Genomic DNA, 19,388 nt, shown 5'->3' with positions numbered 1-19,388 from the left:
AATTGTATGAAAAGATTTTTGTGGATTTTTGTGTGAGTTCTATTTTGGCTTACCTGTTGTCCAGTATCAATGTGTTTTGAACATTGATACTGGAACTTGCTATGGTACGAGAGCATGTGAAAACATACAATTTCATCTGGGCAGTTTTCTGCAGTAAACTAGGAAAACCATTAAATTATGTTGTATTTTATATCACTCACTAACACAATTACATAATACAGTTTGTAATATCACATTAAACCTGTATGGTTTGTTTCTCTAATGATGGCCTGAGTATTTGACAATGCTCTTTTGCACATGAGACAGAAACATACAGCTCAACAGGAAATGTGTTTAGCTCCATGTCTTCTCCAGTCTCCAGAGAAGTAGGGTCTCAACCCTTCAGATAATTCTTTCATAGCTGTAGCTCTTTAAACTTTAACTTGTGTTTATGCTATTTTATTCCCAAAGGCCTTTGGCAAGTAAGCTTCTAGTTTCTGCAACCCTGATATAGTGAAAAAAAAAAAATAGGCACAAGTTCAAGATGAAGCATACATGTAATCCCACTGAGATAAACAAAAACTTTGGGGTAACAGGGCTAAGCCTCTATTAGGTATGCCTTGGTCTCCAAAGAAGAGGCTAGGTTCCTGATCTATACCCACTGGCAAAACACTGGGGCTTAGTGGGCATTTTTGGCATCCAATTTCTGTGTTGTACAGCCCAAACTACTTCCTTAGGAGTATTTAGGACACCACAATAGCCAACCCAGTTCAATAAGCATCCCTCTGGGGCTGTGCTGTGGCTCACCTGTACTGCCCAGTGCAGAGCTGTTTTGAAGTCCTTGTCCACCAGAGTCGGGTCTGCTCCCTTGTGCAGCAGAGTCTGGGTGTGCTGAGGTCTGTTGTGAAACGCAGCCCAGTGGAGTGAAGTCATTCCCTGCAAGCCACAAACCCAGAGGGCAAATTATTGTCACTCACAGGAGCACCCTTCAAGGCTCTGTAGATAAGCTACGCAGCCCTGAAACCATCCAGGGTGGACAAATTCTTCCCTCTTCACCTTGATTTGAAATAGTAGCAGCTTCTGAATTAGTGGAGTCACAAGGGGGAACCAATTAGCTTTTTGGAATTATTACAGAAAATGGATACAAATACAAATGCTTCCTCCATATGTGCCTATAGCCTGTTATAAATAACATGTGGTCAGGGCCATGATGGCTGGTGGGACAGCTCCTCACTGCTCAGCTTGAATTCTGCAAGAAAAGCCTGGATTAGACTGGTGCTTCGGCATTACACAGCATGATGTTTGTGTTTGGTCTTATCTTTGATCCAAAATAAATATTATAAGCTATTACTGCAGCTGGTACTAGTCAGCAAGCTAAAGAACTGACAGAGTGATGCCCACAAAAAAGTCACAATATAAACACTTTATATTTACTTGTCAGGGAGAAAACAAAGCAAATGGTAAGGTATTCAGCTGCATTTTCATTCCATCTTAGCTACATCCAGTCAGTTTTAAGAGATCAGAGAATTCATGACCTATATTTATACCTTCAGCATTGTTACACTCACCTGCATTTTTCTCTATATCCATACTAATTAAGATTTTCTGTATAAATTGACTAATTTATTATGTTTCTAACAAATTTCTAGTGTTCTTCAGGTGTGGTAACATTTTCCTTTGGGTAGGTTTTGTTTTCTCTCTTACCAGAAAAACATGTATTTCAAGGGTCTTGCCTGATTTCCAAAAGGATGGTTTTTCCGTTTTTCAAAAAAAAAAAAAAAAAAAAAAAAAAAAAAAAAAAAAAAAAAAAAAAGGTTGAGTGGAAAAGCAATTTAAAACTTGAACTAGAACCCAAATAAAGCCAGTTGGTAACAACCCAGGTAAAGTATGAGCTATACTGATGCAGAGAGCTTATCAGTGTGTTAAAATGGAAGCTGTTTGCAGTGATTTTCTGACTAAAAGCCTGAATGCCTCAGTATTCATTTTTCTCACTCATCCCATATCTTGTAAGACTTTTCAGTTCCCATGTGGTTTAAGAAAGGGTGATAACAAAACAGAGCAGTTGAATGAGAATTTTGGTTTTACTTAGTGTTTGCAAAGCTTAATCATGGGGGTTTCGGTTTTGTAAAACCAAAACTGAGGGTAAACTCCTGCACCAACTGAAATTAATGGGATCTCTGCCATTGATGTCAGTATACATGAGGGACCTAGTACTGCTGATGGACACACATTATCTGTGAGGCATCACTGAAGTGATTTCCAGCTGGGAAATGAGTACTAGCCACTGGTCCTGGAGAGCACGAAAATCACTGAAGAAGGAAACAGCACAGTGTATCAGGCTGTCTTTCTGCCATCCTCTCTCAGTGTGTTGATATGGCCAAAAAAATCCTTGAAAAATCAACTTTCTCTCTGTTTCTACTGTGGTAGCCAGCAGAATCAGCTGTAACATAGGAGTGTAAAACTGTGGATAGTTTTCAAAAATCTCTATAATAAAATGACAAAACTCAGAGAGGTCAATAGCATATGCTTAGTGCAAAAATATAAGAAACAAGGCTTGACAATATACTGCCACCTAATATTTTGGTAATCAGATTAAAGACTTCATATGATATCCAACCTGCTAAAAGGCAATGATGCATTTTCTGAAAAAGTATTTATTTTCATTTTCTTTGAAACGATTGCCTGATAATTTTTGTAGAAGTCCACATATTTTCATATGCAAAACCCCCAGAACAATTAATAAAAATTTTCTTTTCATTTCCACGCCATTTATGACACCATAGGTTTATATCATCCCTCTGATGTAGTTGCCAAGGTGAAAGTCCTGTTACAGTTAGTTTGCTCTAGTTAGCCTGCCCATGTAAGGAAGCTGCTCTATAACTATTATCATCTTTGTAGTCCTTTTCTGTTCCTTTTCTTGTGTATATTTTTTCAGTTTACTCTTGTAGCCATGTGGCTGTACAAAGGATTCAAACAGAGCTTCCTGTTTTCTTCTCCGTTTCCTTTCTAATACTTTGTACATTCCACGTGTCCTTTTGGAGCACCCAGCTGAGCAAAGAGCATTGAGCTGTTTGTCACAGCAGCTCACTCGTGTGGGCTTTCTGCAGTGGGCAACTGCTTTGTGCTTAGTGCTACCACCCTGGAGTGGCATCTGTAGGTAAACAGACTGCTGTTCTTACGTGGAAACATAAGTGGTATCAGAACTGCCAAAGCTGAAGGTCCAGCAGAAAACAGTCTTAGAGGTGAGACAGGCAAACAATTGCACATTCACAAAAACTGAGGAGCAATATGGGACATAAAAGGACAAACCCCAAGAAATGGCTCTGAGAAATATAGTGTGACACTTGTTTTGCTCAGATTCAAGGCTTTTACAGGGATTGTTTCTTTGCATTGTCATCTCACAGGCTTCACTAATAAACCCACAGAAAGACACGATTGTGGAAGCTATGAAACCTCCAGATGTATTTCTTACTGTTTACGTGTTCATGCATTCATCAGGGTGATTTTCTCAAGCATCAAATGGGAAAACTGAAGTGTTTTACTTATGCCAAGAGAACAGCTCTGTTAGCTGTAATCATTTATTAGGATACACAGTTTTCAGAAAACATGAGTATTCAGGGCTTAGTACTGACACTTGAACAAATATATTGTCAGTGCCAAATAACAATGAGATGAACTAAAAGTTCCAAATTGCATGTAGCAGTGCATTACAGCAAAATATTATGGCTTGAAATGATGATCCACCATTTCACGCAATTCATTAGTAACATAGTTCTACATCAAGACAATACATGTGTCTGGTTTAGAGTGTTGTGAGCAGGGTCTGCAAAGCTTTCAGTGGGTGAGAAAGAGGAAAAATATACAGCCCTCTGTCCATTCTGACACTGTGGAAAAGAGACACATCCTTTAGCAACTGTTAAAATGAACAGAAACATATGAGAAGACACTCAGAATCTTTTATGTGTCTTGGCTTCTCTATTTGGAGAAAAACATGTGGGAAGTTAACTCTTTACTATGTACAACATATATACATGCAGGACACAATTCCACATGGAAGACAACAGCATAAATTTTTGTGCTTCCATGACTGTTCTGTGTAATGCCAGCTCTCCAATACTTTTCCTGAGAACAGGAGTTGAATGGTGGGATCAAGGAATCATTGAATCATAGAATGGCTTGGGCTGGAAGGGATCTTAAATATTATCTGGCTGGAGCCATGTGGCTGTACAAAGGATCCTGCCATAGGCAGAGACACCTTCCACTAGACCAGGTTGCTCCGAGCTCCACCCAGCCTGGTCTTGAATACTTATGATTGGTAAAGGTGAAGACTTGGTCCAGTGTCCAACTTCAGAAGAATCAAGGGCAATTCTTGTCTTGGCAAATAATTTAAGAAGCGGATTCAAGGTACCTCATAGCTGGCTCAATAGAAAGAAGGTTTATTAGCCTACAGGTGCATAGTACATAGAAGGAAGAATGAGATAATACTTTGCAGAGTTTAGCAAAAGCATTATAGAAATTTTTGACTTAGCCTTATTGTAAAATTGAATGGCTTCTATGCCCCCAGTGCCAGGGACTGTGAGTTGTAGCACACGCTCACTCACCTCATTGTCCTGGTGATTAATTTCACTAAGATTTGACTGCTGCAGAAGCAAGCTCAGAAGCCTGTGGAAGCAATGATATAATCAGTGTGCTGTATGCCTGACTAAACTTGAAAAACTGACAGTTTTTTAAAAACAAAACGTGCAATTTCATGAAAAATCAGTATTAGTGACGGGCACAGGTCAGAATCTTAGGTCTGAGCTTTGTCATATGAGCAAAACAAATTGGACTTTATGACTTATGGTAACAACAAAACTTCAGAGCTTGGAATTAAAAGAAGATCCACTCAGAATAACTCTTATGCTGACTGCTGGGCTACAATCAGAATGTATAACACTGTACATGTGTGCAGCTTCTGATAGCTTAGAAATTTACATTTTTATAATATTTTATTATGGCATAGAACATAGCAATGCATAGGTTCACGTTTTATAGAATATTGGACTACAAGCATTCCTGTCTGGTGGAGGGAACAATAAAGTAGTTACATGAAATATTATTCAAGTACAATAATATTTTTAACATCTTCTTATCCTTTTGCTATCTTGTGAAGATGTTCTAAAATCACTATAGGTTCAGCAAAGCTGGTTGTGTTTTATAGCAGGATACTAATTGTTTGGATCATGTACATGGCTGGACCATGAAAATTAAAAACTCCATCCATTCACATGCTGTAGCAGAGCCAATCCCAATATGAATGTACAGTTCTTAGGATTATAGCAAAATGAAGGATGTATCCTCAGTGGATCATTGTGCAAACCTGTGGCTCATCTGAAGGTGTGAATTTGGTAGAAATCTTCAGAACATGGAGATGAAGAAGACATACTGTTTAGCAAGGAAAGTAAAAAATAATGAAGTATAAAGAAATTTGATAAATGTAAAGATAACACAGAAACAAATGTATAAAATCCTGCATTTATTCCTATGCAGAAGAGACTGAATAAAAATCTTTTGCTGCTTTTTATCTTCGACCACTTCTAGTGTATCTTCTGGGTTGAACTGTGCTCAGGTGTGTGCATCAAATTAACGTTTCATATCAAATTTGTTCTTCCCTACTGGTAATAAAGAACTAGCTATGTAAATTATAGTTGCTTAGGGATGATTTTGACAATTCTGCAGGTGAAAATCTTATCTACAGGTAACATCTTCCTCAGGTGTTGAAAGTCCAAATTTAGGACTTTTTTAAAGTAGAGTCCCTAAAGGGTGATGATTGGGCAGATCCCAGCATAGGGATTTTGCTCTGACTTCAAATCCATTTGTGTGTGGATACCAATTCTGGTAGAAAAGAGGTGTCACACCTCTGTTTCTAAATGGAGTCATACTGTAGGAAATCTGAAAAGGATGACATTATGATTGTTGTGATTGGCTTGGTAGAAGTTTGTAAAAGTGAAGAAAGATTCTGTTGTCATTAACAAAATTACTCAGAATCTCAGAAATTCCGTGTCTCACAATAGGTCTTGGTAAATATCAACTAGAGAGGAAAAACAAAGTGAGATAACCATAGTATTCTTGTAAAACCCATTTATCACATAGTTTTATAATCTGATACAGGGCTCTGTGGTTCAGCTCCTGATATGATCAATGACACCACTGTATGTGAAAGAAATCTAATTATTTGACTAGAATGTTTGTCATGAACAAACTTTGACTCAGTTACACCATTAGACCATTATGGCAACATAAGCGCTACATTTAAATATGTAGATACCCAACCAAGCAGCTGAGGTTTCTCTGCTATCTACTCTTAAAGGCGTAGATCAGGAATGAATTATCTTTCCACCTTGCCTGTTAGGCTCTGTGGAGTGCACTGGAGCACATAAATAAATTATCAAATCAATACATGAACAGTCTCTGTCTTTCCAAGCTGCCTCTAGCATGTGAGGTTGTAGCAGTGGACTGCTAGCTTTCAAATTTAGCTTCAAAAGCATTTCAAAAGTGGCCATTGCATATTCTCTTTTGGCAGTGACACAGGATGACAAGGGACTGACAATGACCATGATGGAAAAACCTCTGCTCAGTGCTCCAGGCCTGTGTCTGGGCATGGGGCAAACCCATGGGGAAGACAGAGGAAAAGGAAAACTGTGCAGAGCAAAGAAGGGTCTGTATCCTTGGAGAACATGAAAAACATTCAGGGGACCCACTGTGCTCCTGGCAGAGGAGATGAGTGTTCCTTTTCAAGTGGTAAGATGTGTGGTGTTGTACAAACATTTTATTTTTTCTTGTGTTGGCTTTGTTTAATGATAGGGACCTTTTTTCTGCAGGAATCTCAAATTATTCTCTCCAAGTGATGCATGAAAAGCAAAGATAATGTGGAAAATGAATAAAGCTGTTAAAAAAGGCTGGAGAACAAGATCAGCAGAAATGACCAGATGTCTGGCCTGGTCTGATATGGTTACAGCAACAAAATCATGGACTCAGTGATTATGTCACATGAATTGCATGTACTGAATGTTTAACCTGTTTCTAATGCCTTTCTGTACCTTTAGGCATGATTTACTTAGGGGAGTTTTTTGAGTAAGTTTATTCAGCTATACAAACCAAAATTTATTAAATTGTACTATTGTCACAGGCTGGAATCAGAAAAAGAGAATATTTCTTAAGAGTTCTTGTGAAGACACTCTGTAGCTGTTACTCTACCTTCAGTAAAAGTAGTTAAAAATGAGCCAGACCACCAGTCCTGAAGTTCCCCTTTATGGCTGGGGATTTTCAGAGAGGTTGTCTTGTGGAAAACTTTTCTCACATTTGCCATGCTACTCAGAGGAGAAGTCCAGAGAAGGAGTCTTGTAATATTTCATGTGGTAGGACAGAAAGGTAGTTGGGCAGGGGAAACGTAGGGTTTCAATCTCCCTTCTAATTATTTTCCCTCCTCTGGCTATCACAATACTAAAACAGGCTCCTCTTTACCCAGCCATCGATCTCTGGTACACAAGTATTGCACAATGTTTTTCCTCCTCTCCACCCCCTTCATGGTAACGACTAAACAAAGACACAGGTCACAAGTGTAGCTGTCACAACTGTTATTCCTGCTGTGGGTTCTCCTTGGGGAGCCAGGCACATACCTGACGTCAGGCTCTGCGGTGGCAGCGTGTAGTGGCAACCTCCCATTCTTGTCAGGTATGTTCTGCTTAGCACCATTCCTGAGCAGGCTGACACAGCCTTCCAGCCAGCCCTAAAAAAGAAATTGGAGCATATCAAAGAGGAAAGTGAAAAGTATAAGGCCAGATCTTTTCTTGCTGGTCCTGGCATTCACATGTGACTGTAGCCACTTCTGTCAGCAGAGAAACTGGAATTTTTTTTCCTCAGTAGAGGTTTCTCAGCACTGAAAGTAGCTCCCCTTTGGAGTCTGGGTCTCAAACTACCTCAGTAATTAATTTCTCAGATGAGGTGTTTAATTTACACTGTAGGTTTTTTTTGTTTGTTTGTTTTTTGTTTTGTTTGTTTGTTTCTCTTCCCCCTGCATCTGTGGCAAGCACTAACAGTGATTAAAAACCTGCTAATTCCTGTATCATTAGCAGATGCTACACATATTGTTGCATGTGAATTCCATCATGCTAGATTAAACAAAGAACATGAGCACTCAATCTGATTTTGTTTGTGAGATTTTAGCAAGGATGGCAAATCAATGGTAAAAAGCCTTAGAGTGTGGTCTTATAAGTGTTGTTGCAGAAGTTTGTACTAGTGGCAGTGTTAGACTGAAAATAGCACCAAAACAGATGGGATGAATCAGTTCTTGGACTAAAACCTTCTATTGATCACCTCAACATAAAAACAAGTAAACAGTCTGGTTGTGACTGCATAAATCTTTCAGCATATACTTAAGTCTGATGAAAATCAAGCATGAGTTTAAGTGTTTTGTTAAAACCACGGACAATTGACAAAGACCATTCCCTCTCATATGAGCTATTTTGGATTGGCATTACGAGCATTGCTGGGGGAAATGTGTGGAATGGTGGAATCAGAACACTCCTGTTGGAGCTCTTGGTGGAAGTACAAGACCACCAAATGCCACACGCAGTCTTGACTGTGCAACTCTCCTGAATTAATTTGTCTGGACAGACATCACAGCAGAATTCTCTCTGGACCTTTCGTTATATTCCTCACAGAAACAGAAATGGAAACTTAGAAGCCTGGGTGGTTCAAATCTTTTCCAGTCATTTATTTTTTTCCAAAGAATATTTTTTCCCCTCCGGGAAAAGAGGAAGGAAAAAAGAAGCGTGACACTTATTATGGGATTTTTTTTTAAATATCAAGCAGAGGAAATGTTTGTTGTCAACTAAGTGGGGCATGCTCCTTGCACTGGATGAGACTGTCTGTTTTGTTATTTTCTACACTTATTTTCTGGCTGAATATTGCATAGCTAAGCAGGAACATTGTTTTTGTCCTGAATTTTCAGGAAGAAACTACGTGCAAGGGATGTCATTTAATTAGGCTGCCACGGTGTCCGTTTAAATGAGCTGGCAGTCATCCAGCTTAACTCATACTGTGCAGCCATGGATGCACACCCCTTCTTCCTTTTTGTCCAATTAATAATGGAAGCCCAGTCTGCTGGGCTAACTTGGTCCCCACTTTCTCTCTGAAACCTGAATTACCTGCTGCAAGGAGTAGAAGACTAAGGAGAAAAGGACTATCCTTGCTGCTTCAGACAGATTCTGAAGTACAATTCCTCTCCCAAATGTCTCAGTGGGATGTATGCCCCCTCCTGTCACTTGGATGTAGGGTGGTCAGGGGATTGGATTGTTTGTGATCTGAGCAAACCAGCACCTGCAGCACCTAGAACTTCAGTCCTCAACCTGGCCACCCAGAGTCCAGCACCACAGCGAAAAGAAGCAATGCCCTTGTTCATCAAGTGTGCAGTAACAGTTGCCTGCTGATCACCAGAGTTTGAGACAGGAAAGCCCTCCTGTCTCAAACTAGAACATAAGTATCTAATGATGGCTGTGCAAGGGGGAGAAGTCGATCTGCCTAATAAGAGGAAACTTTCAGTGTACAAAAAAAAAGCGATTTTCTTGTGAGATCCTCATATCATGCATTTATTTTATAAGCCAAAAGAGAAAGGACACTCTGACAGGAGTCCTGATCCTCTTGTAATAATCATTGCTCAGCTTTGCATTGTGGTAAAGTTTCAAAACAATTCCACTGTTGTCTAGAACCAAATGTTTTGTGCTTTTTTTTTTTTTTCCTTCCTGTAGTATAAGCAGAAATCTTATCTGGTCTGCACATTTACTCCCTTCACTCCATCCTTGTCCCCCAGGTCTTGGTACCAAATAAGTTGCCAGAGATAAACTGGTACGTCCACAAGCATCTTGAGTATTAATATTAGCTCCCATCTTCAACAGAAGCTTCACTGTGTCAACTTGGCGTCCTGACACAGCATGCATCAAAGGTGTGCAACCTGGGGAAGAAAGCCAAATTAATTTTACTATTTGTTGTGTCATGTCTATAAGATATAGTTTCTTATTTTCTAATCTTAACACTGGCAAGCTAACAAATCCTTTCTCTGACAACTGTCCAATAGTGGTACTCAGCTTTTTTTAGTCAGGAAGTAACTTCTATGACAGTCGCTGAGCACTGATTTTTAAAAAGAGCATGACTATATTACCAAAAGCTTTGCCTCACTAACTCTGCTTCTGGAGGGAAAAGTGCTTTTCTGTTGATAAGTTCCCAAAATGAACTTTTGGCTTTGTACACCATTTTGGAGGCTAATATCCTTCAGACTGACTAGTAACGAGATGGTGCCTGTCTAATTTTCTCAAACCCCAGCTTCATTATGTCTGTATATTCAAAAGACTTATGAAATCAAGCTGTGTCCCATGAAAAGGTATAAAAGTGTGAGTTGGCCCTTTATGCAGAGAACAACTTAATTTGAAGTCTGGATTTGCTCTAGGATATTTTATTTCCTGTGTTTTTATAAGAAGTTTTTTAATATGCTGCAAAACTTTTCCTTTTTGAAAAACCCCTGAAATCTCCATTTAAACCTAATAATCAAATTTCTTCATGAAGTATTGTACCATTTAATTGCTTCCTCTTCCTTCCATTCTGTTAACAGTTGAAAAACAGCAGGAGATTTTCCTGCAGAATCTGAAAAAGCATTTTAAAATTACTAGGCTGGGATTAAACATAAGTATTAGAAACTATAAGACTACTAGAAACTTCATCTATAGTTGAAGAATAATTATTCTTACTGGACTCAATGAGATTGCTGAGGAAATGTGCTACTCAACCTGAGGTCATGTATAGCCTAAAAAACGTGCAGGATATAAGCTGTATGTTTTGTGCTGAAATACTGCTCTTTAGTTACATTTGCATGGAGAGCCTAGGAGACAAGTTAGTTCCAGAGCTGAAGTACTCCTGGCCAGACCATCTCCTCCTACTCCACCCACCACTCATACCTAGTCTTTCTCCCATTGACAAGTGGACAGGGACCACTTAAGCAAATTTTCTCTACTAACCAGTGGATGTTTTAAAGATATCAGTAATAATGCCTGGCTTAGAGTATATGAAAAATTGGTAGCTTGATAAAAACTGTTAGAAAAGACAGTGCTCATATGGACCCTTTATAAGAAAATGCAATCAAAAAAATACTTCTGACAAAAAAAAGTTGGCCTTGAGAACAGCTTCCAGAAGTCTGTGGTTCTTACTCACTTCGGAAACAGATGCATATAAAACCCAGCCAATGTACAATAATTTGTAATAACATTAAATAGTAACTTGAACACAAAATGAGCACAGCCTGACAGATAAAACGGATCATTTAGATAATTGCACATTGTATCCTTGGGCAAAAAAATTACTTGACAAAACCACTCAAACTGTGACTGTACACATACTATAACATTTGCTTTAGAGATGTCCAGAATGTATGTCATTTTGCATTGGTAAAAATTTTTTTTTTCCTCCCCTGAAATGTCAGCAGTTTCTCAGCATACCCCTAAACAAGATAAACTAAATAAATGGTAAAGTACAGTCTAATTATAGCAAAACAGCTTATTTGTAATCATATGAAAATATCTTACAATTATAGGGGGAAGGAATTATCCAAACTGTGCATTTCCAGTGGAATAACTCAAATTTCCCATATTCTGCTACTAAATATAATTTCCTGAACTAAAACATCAGAATAAAAAAATGGAAAGTTTAATTTGCAAGCTGAAGCAACAGATCTCCTGAGAACAAGCTCGGCCTTCATTTACCCTCTCTGTCACAAGACTCCAGGATGGAAGGATCCTCTCGGATCACTGCAGTCAGGGTGTTCACATCGCCGTTAGCTGCCGCTTGGTAAACCACAGCCAAGTCCATCTCTTCTGCTGCATCAGCTGCAGTCAAGGAGCACAGCCATGAGCAAACAGAGAGCAAGTACAAATGATAAACAGGAAAAATAATGACACTTGCCTCACTGAGTTTAAATGACTGTGCAACTTGGGGTGGAACAAAGTGTATCTAAACAGCACTGTGGTTTTTGTTAGTCATCTGAAAATTGCTTTTCATCATAACTTCTTCCAAAAACTTTCAAACATAGACACTGAAAGGACTTATGAAAAATTCTGGAAAGTTTCCACTTCTTGTAAGAAATCATACTAACGTAACATGACTTGAGAAAAAATGTAATAACTGAACTAGCTCGTAATATTTCTGGCTGCACTTTTATGAGATAGGAGAAAATCAGGAGTCAGGTGTTTTCAATTTCAGTGTTATCCTTGTACCAGTCAGAAGACTGAGGCTTTTCACTTCCCTGCAATGTCCAAGGGAATTCTCTTCTCGGGAGAGTAAACTTCTGGCAGCAATGGTTTGTGTTGATAATTCCTGCAAAAAGGAAAAGTGGACTATTGCTTGGAACCCAGGAGAGGTTTATTTTGTTTGGCAGCTACAGTGTGAGTTATTATTTAAAGCAGATGCCTTGCAGGACCTGTTCTGGAACATTCCTCAGGCTTTTCTTTCTAAAGAAATAAGATTCTCTTTGCTTCTTTCCTTTTCACTTCTTTTCAGACTTGTCATGTCATGCTCCACAGGCGTGCACCTCCTTTGTCTTCAAGAAGATTATTAACCTTTTAACTCTTGGAATCAAAAGAGTAGATTTTTGGGTGCAGGGTCAAATCTGATGTAATGGTAAAATGCTCTAGATATGTATTGCTGGTCAGAAACAGTCTCATGTTTCTTATACCTATTAACTCAAAAATAAGTACAGCTGTAGTGAGCTGTACTGTTCACCATGGCTGAGGGTCTGTTGGGATTTAACCTCAGATGCCCCCAAAGTTCAGCCACTGCCCTGACCCCTGAGGGGTGGAAAGGAGAGTCAGAAAATGGTAAAGCTGTTGGGTTAAGGTAAGAACAGTTTAATAATTGAAATAACACATCATCATCATCACCACCACCTGAACAACAACATCATCGTTAATAATTGTAATAGAAGGAGAGAAACAGATGAATAAAACCCAAGAAAGGCAAGTGATGCACAGTACAGTTGCTCGCCACCTGCTGACTGATGCCCAGCCCGTCATGCCGCAGCTCCCCCCAGTTCACACCCTGGCCATGTTGTTCTGTGCATGGAACATCCCTTTGGCCAGGTGGGGTCAGCCCTCCTGGCCATGCTCCCCCAGCCTCTTGGCACCGACTCCATGCAGAGTGCATGCTCCCCCAGCCTCTCTGCACCGACTGCTGCAGAGCACATTAAATGTACATTAATGTACAGAGGACATTAAATGTACTGGATTTAGGGCAAGCACTAACTACGAACATAAAATAGCACTCTGTTTTCAATATTAGTCTCATACTAAATGCAAAATACAGCACAGTATTCGCTGCTAAGAAGAAAATCAACTCTATTCCAGGCTAAACCAGGACAGGGTCAGAGCTATAAAACGTATCACTTGTCCAGCCACTCCACTACCTTGTGAGCTGGAGAAAATGCCTAAATCACACTACAGAGTTGATCGAAGGAAAGACAGATTAAGTGACTGGTGACTTATCTGTTCTGTCAAACTTCTGGAGATAGCATGACTATTTACATTTTTTGAGTGATAAAAGACCTATAAATATTGTTGCAAAGTATTAGCCACACTATTCATGTTGTGATCAGACGATGTCTCAGATGAACTTACATGAGCTGTACGCTAGACTTCACAGCCTAACCTAATTCTGCACGTGATCTTCTCTCACTGGGTGCAATCATTACTCTGGACTTCCAAATTTGGCTGCCATGGAAACATAATCTGCTCTTACCCTGGAATGGGTTAGTCTGTCAAAGCTGGAACTCTGTGGGCTTGGGAAAATTAAAAAGCTGGTATTAATCTGCCTTTGTCACAGACTCCCTCTCCATTTCTCCTCAGCTAAAGAGAATCTAATTTATTTTCTTTCTTCTAACTGGTACTTTAAATTACACACTTCATAAAGTTCGTGAATAAAAATGTTAACTTGATTTTTATTCTGTTGAGGGGTCTGTTGCTGAGGCAACTGTTCATTTGGCTCAGGAGGTTTGTCCTGTGGGCTTGGGAAATCCAGAGAGATGAGGAGTCATTGCTGCTGAAGAGTCATCATCAGTGACTAGTACATGAAGAAAAAGAAGTGACTTCACCACTGGTTCAGTTAGTAATATTTCCTTATTACATCAGACCTGAAGATGCCTCTCACAATTGGTACATTCAGCAAAAAAGGTTAATGATAAGTTCAGGTCTGACTGGTTGATAGCTTGTGCTACTCCTCTTGTCCTCCAGTCTCTGGAGGTACACAGAGGGTGCCAGCCCTGAGCAGTGATTTGGCTCCTCTGACGTCTGCTGTCGTGTGCAGCTGTGCAGGTGCTGTGTGGGTGTGGTACAGAGAAGATGCTGCTGGCACTGGGAAAGAAACTGCTAGATGTAGTGAGGCAGACAGTGAATCAAAGGGGCCCTCACCTCCTTTGATGCATTGCACATGTAAATTTTGTACTCCTTTTTTGCCTTGTGTGTATTGTAAAGTATTCCTGTTGTGAGTCAGGAGCAGAGAAATCTAGCCACAAAAGGGAAATCTCCATCTCCCGAGCAGAGCAGTTGCTCACCTGGAGGGTGCTATGGCAGGAAGAAGAGGACAAGGGTGCACTCCTTCATGTGGGTCTCTGAACATCTCTGCCCTTTTTCCTCTAGGTAAAACCAAGACACTTCCCCTTTGCTTCTGCTGCGCTCAGTCTGCTTTCCCCAGAGCAATTATCCTTGTGTATAAGGAGGGGAAGTAAAACTGTGGATGGACGGACGGAAGGATGGATGGAAGGATGGATGGAAGGATGGATGGATGGATGGATGGATGGATGGATGGAAAAATACATGAAGTTTTGCCCCTGCCTCTTCTTGCAGAACAGAGGCTCCATTCCAGTTGGATGGTGGCATGAAGCCACAAAGATTTACACTTCCCCCCCCACAAGTCCAATCTGCCAGAGCAAGGAGAAGCAGGCGGAGCAGGCTATCATCCCTCCTGTCAGCCTCGGCCACGAGCAATGGATGAGCGCTCATGCTGGGATCTGAATAAAGATGACTGACATGAATTCCGTATCTGTAGGGGCGACCCAACTTCTAGTGGGGTGTCTTGATTTGTGTGATTGTGGATGGGGAGTGAGAAGGAAGACAGATAAATTGTGCTCTGACATTTCACATGACAGAGAGCAGAAAATGCTGGAAGAGCTTGGATGTCATTTGTGCTGGATGCACTTGGCTCCAGGTGAACAACACAACCATTTCATCATCCTCCAGCTCACCCTGTCAAGGAATGGAGAAGTAAGGGGGCGAAGCTAGTAGAACATTTATTTTTGAAGACATCTTCCTGGGCAGAAGAGGAATGGTTCAGAGAGTGGGCATTTTGCAGAAGGCAACAGTGAAGTACTGAGTGCCCGTGTCCCACCCTCTGTGAGCTTACCCTGCTGGGGGCTTTGCTGTGGCTGGGTCACAAGCACCATGAGGCAGAAAGGGATTGTGAACAACCAAATGCCTGACTCTTCACCTTCTAATGTGTTAGAGTTACTCCATTACTACATTGCAGTTCAAGAAATGCCACTAAGTACGGTCCCATTTCAAATACATTTTACATTTTGGAGAATTGCTGTGATATTGGTGAAAGGAAGCTGTCAGTCAGATTCAGAAAGGCAGAAGTGCTTTTCCATTTTTTTTCCCATTCCATTTTTTTTTCCATTTAAATGCTTGTGTATAGAAAAAGGCAAGGGAGAGACTGCAGGCTGGCAGTAGTGGTGTCGAAAGGTCTGGAAGAAAAGATTAAACGACATACAGGGTGGTGTTAAAATCCTCAGAAACAATCAAAGTTAAACACCAATCTATCTGAAATAACCTGCAGTGTTTTAAGAATGTATAATTTCTTCAAGGCAAAGTAGTTTTCTTTTGATCAAAAAGGGGGTATATAAAAAGAGAATTATTACAGTATTCAGAGCAGTGAAATTGTGCTTCTCATTATCTTAATTCTCCTTAATTCTCCTCTGATGTACTTTGAAGAATGCATGTTTTACATGATTTGTGATGTTGGCTGATTTGTTGTTTTACAAAGTGCACATGAGATGTACATAAGTGCATGCTTTCCAGCGCACTGGATTTTTAAGTTCTATGTAAATTTGCTGGAGCTTAGTGTACATGCTCACGTTCATGTACATGACAATGATTGATTTTGGACTTGGTAAACCAAAGATATCAAAAACTGAAGACAGAATAATAGGATAATTCACGTTCATTGTGAAAAAGTACTATTTATGCATGTAATTTACTACCCTCTCTCTCATAATTCCTCCTGTCTCCACCACTAGCCAAAGGCCATATGTGATTTCCTGCACCTGGCTGTCAGGACACAATACTGTGTAGTTTATTGGTTTTCTGCACATCAGCGTCCTGGGTCAGTGGGAGGGGCAGTTTTTGAAAAGTGTAACTTACTCTCTACTACTGCATTTTTATTGAACACTTAACAAAATAATAATCCCTGTGCGTGCCTGGCAGTGCATGCATCAGTACAGGCCTTTGTCTGGCTTCTCTGTTTATTTAGTAAACATTTGAAATCAGGCACAGCCGACATTTATTTAAATAGCACTCAGCAATATTAGGAGGGAAGGGGTTTCTGGTGCTGTTTGTCTTCTCTAAGTCCCACATTCCTGTTACCATTGTAAGTATTTTGAGCTATTACTGAGCAAAAGAGTTGCAAAGAGACAGTATGATTTTCAAACTTGGAATGCAGGGGATTTGTTTTTATTTATAGTTGGGAGAGTCTTCTGGTGCATGGGATGGAGAAAAAAGGGTTTGTGTGGAGAGATGAATTATTTTTTTGGACCAACAGAAAGAAATTTACTGTGTTTGAAAAATAGTTTGTATTCTTCCATTGTTGTAAATTGCTGCAATAAAAGACATTTCCCTCCTCCTTTCTAAAAATGATACCTGCTTAAATCAATAATGTGCCAACACAATAAGAAGGTATTTAGAAAAAAATCCACTATACACTGTAAGTTTTGAATAGAGTATTCTTTGCAGAGTAACCAGTGAGCTCAGTATCCCATTACTGTGTGTTTTGTGCTTCTGCTTCCCATCCACCTCCCACGCAGCTACCAGGGAAGGCACGCAGTAAATCACAAAGCACCTAATGAGCAAGCATTCCTGCAGCGCCGGTGAAGCAGAGGTGATGAATGCATAGTGAAGGGACCTTCTGGCAGGGGAGTTGATGTGGGTGGAGAGTGACACAGGCTGCAGGTGATTCTGGACAGAAATTGGGATGGGTCAGTGTGAAGGGTGGCCTGGCAGCAGGGGCGGTGGGGGGGGGCAGATTAGGAGCAAGGGGAAGTATAGGTAGATGTTGCCTCCCAACTCTATCCCTTCCATTTGGATAAACTGGTTGGGGTCCGAGGTCTCCTGCACTGGTTTCTGCCCCCTAAAACATCTGGAGACTTGGCTTTGCCTTCCCCAGCCTTGGTGATGTGCCAGCCTCATTCCTGGTGCCACTTCCACTGGCTCCCTGGCAGCCATCCCATGGCACTGAGCATGCAGGATTTTACCTCTGCCTCCCCACTCCGAGCCCTGCCGGGATGGCATGTGGCACAGAGGACACTCATAGTGCTGCGGGAGCAGAGGTTGGAATGGCTGTTTGGGGCTGCAGAAGCTCAGTCATCCCCACACCTCTGTCCTGTTGGGAGAAATGCTCCTTAGGTCATTCACATGTGATTTAGGAATACCTGTCTCTATTCCTGAAGTACAGCTCCCCCTTTTATCGCTGCACTTCCCTTTATGCTTGTTGGTAACAGATTTTTCTCTCTTGTCACTCAGTTTTATTTCCCACTCATCCCCCACTACAAGGGGATCCCAGCTGGGCTGACATAGACCAGTACTCCCAAGACTGCTCAGGTTTTGAGTGCTACTGTGGCTGAAGGTCAGTGATAAACCCACCGCTTTATGTGGGCTGTATTCACTTTGGATTCACCAGGGTAGTATAGGAAAGCATAGAAGTACAACCTGTAGCACTCAGCTTCCCAAAAGTCAGCGCCTTGTCTTCCTCCTGCTTTCATTTTTGTTCCACTGTCAGCCCCTTTGTTGTGGGGCCTGTGTGGCCACGTTAGCTCAGATATTTCGCAGGTCGGCACTGGAAACTGTGGCCACTGCACACAGATTTTGCACTAAAGCAAAGTATTGTTTGGTAAGCCAACTTAGAAGAGAAATTTGTTGCAACAGGCATAATCAAGCAATGACAGTGTCCTGCTTTGGGAACAAAAAAGGAATGTCGTTACACCTGTAGTGGATTAAGCCGTAAGACATAAAAGCTTGTATTGGCAAATAAAGACATGAAATTTAACATTTAACTTCAAAATAGACATGAAAGAGACATTTATATTTCCATAGCAACCTTACAATGAAGAAAATCTTTACGTTGGGTATTTTAGTCATATCTTAAATTTGCAATTATGGCAATACTCACTTATACAGATAAATTTCCTAAAGCAAAGTATTTCACTTGTCAGCTTCTAGTCCTTTCAGGGTAGACTTATGAAAACCACCTGTTCTTAAATTTTTTACTCCATTTAAAACTGCTCTGTTTGCTAGTACTGCAACTGTTTTTAATATCTATAACCACAAAAAGACCAATATACAATACAAAGATAAATATATATATATATACATCTCTCAGTGCTAACCATAAGAGTAGCCAGATGCCGTTGCTGTTCTGCTGAAAATCAATTTTTTTAAATCACTGTAGCAGTAGACTGAAATATCCATCCAGTCTAACACTGATGGAAGAGATTCCTTTACATGAAACCAAAATAAACCTAATCTTTCCCAAAAATGAATGTTATTGATTCTGTGAAGTAACCTTAGTACATTTGCATGGGACGCATTGGAGGACCAGAGGATTTTGAAATTAGTAGCACGTGACTTACCTTTGTGCTGGTCAAACACGGATGAGGAACTGAAATCCATTGTGATCTATCTCATTATTTACAACCAGACCAGACAAATGCCACCTCCAGGGATCTCAGGGTAGAATCTCACACATTACAGTACACAGCGAAACGATAGCTGTCACCACTCTTCCTCTCAGAGACTTAAACTCGCTTTGCGGCTGCAGGTTGTTGCCAAGGCAAGAGCCTGACGGAAACATTATATTCTCTTACGGACTCTCTTAAAAAGATGCCCCTGGAAGCCTATCTGAGATGCTAAAAAATGCCACGTCTCCAGCGAGTGTCAGAGCGTGCGAGCGGCTCGGCGGTGCCGCAGCTCGGGCAGCCCAGCGCGGGCAGCGCCAGCGGCCGGGCTGGCACACGGAGCATGTGCAGAGCCCCGGGCCCCGCGCTCGCCCGGCCCCGCCGGGCCCGCGGC

General features: G+C 40.7%; 1 protein-coding gene across 1 annotated transcript in view; it reads right to left on the bottom strand.

Annotated features, from left to right (window-relative positions):
- ANKRD55 (ankyrin repeat domain 55) overlaps positions 1-19,272 on the bottom strand; it is a 46,121-nt gene extending 26,849 nt beyond the window's left edge. Inside the window, exons 1-6 of the mRNA XM_041470792.1 lie at positions 18,950-19,272; positions 11,769-11,891; positions 9,840-9,970; positions 7,638-7,747; positions 4,581-4,641; positions 787-915 (exon numbers count right to left, since the gene is read on the bottom strand). Coding sequence (XP_041326726.1) covers positions 787-915; positions 4,581-4,641; positions 7,638-7,747; positions 9,840-9,970; positions 11,769-11,891; positions 18,950-18,989 — 594 coding nt within the window. The 5' untranslated portion in view covers positions 18,990-19,272. The remainder of the gene's footprint in view (positions 1-786; positions 916-4,580; positions 4,642-7,637; positions 7,748-9,839; positions 9,971-11,768; positions 11,892-18,949) is intronic.
- Between the last annotated feature and the right edge of the window lie 116 nt (positions 19,273-19,388).

The sequence above is a fragment of the Pyrgilauda ruficollis genome, unplaced genomic scaffold (assembly GCF_017590135.1).
Source record: "Pyrgilauda ruficollis isolate IOZ18807 unplaced genomic scaffold, ASM1759013v1 scaffold25, whole genome shotgun sequence".
Taxonomy (NCBI): Eukaryota; Metazoa; Chordata; class Aves; order Passeriformes; family Passeridae; genus Pyrgilauda; species Pyrgilauda ruficollis.
Note: the sequence above shows the minus strand (reverse complement) of the source record. Positions and strands in the feature narration are given on the sequence as shown.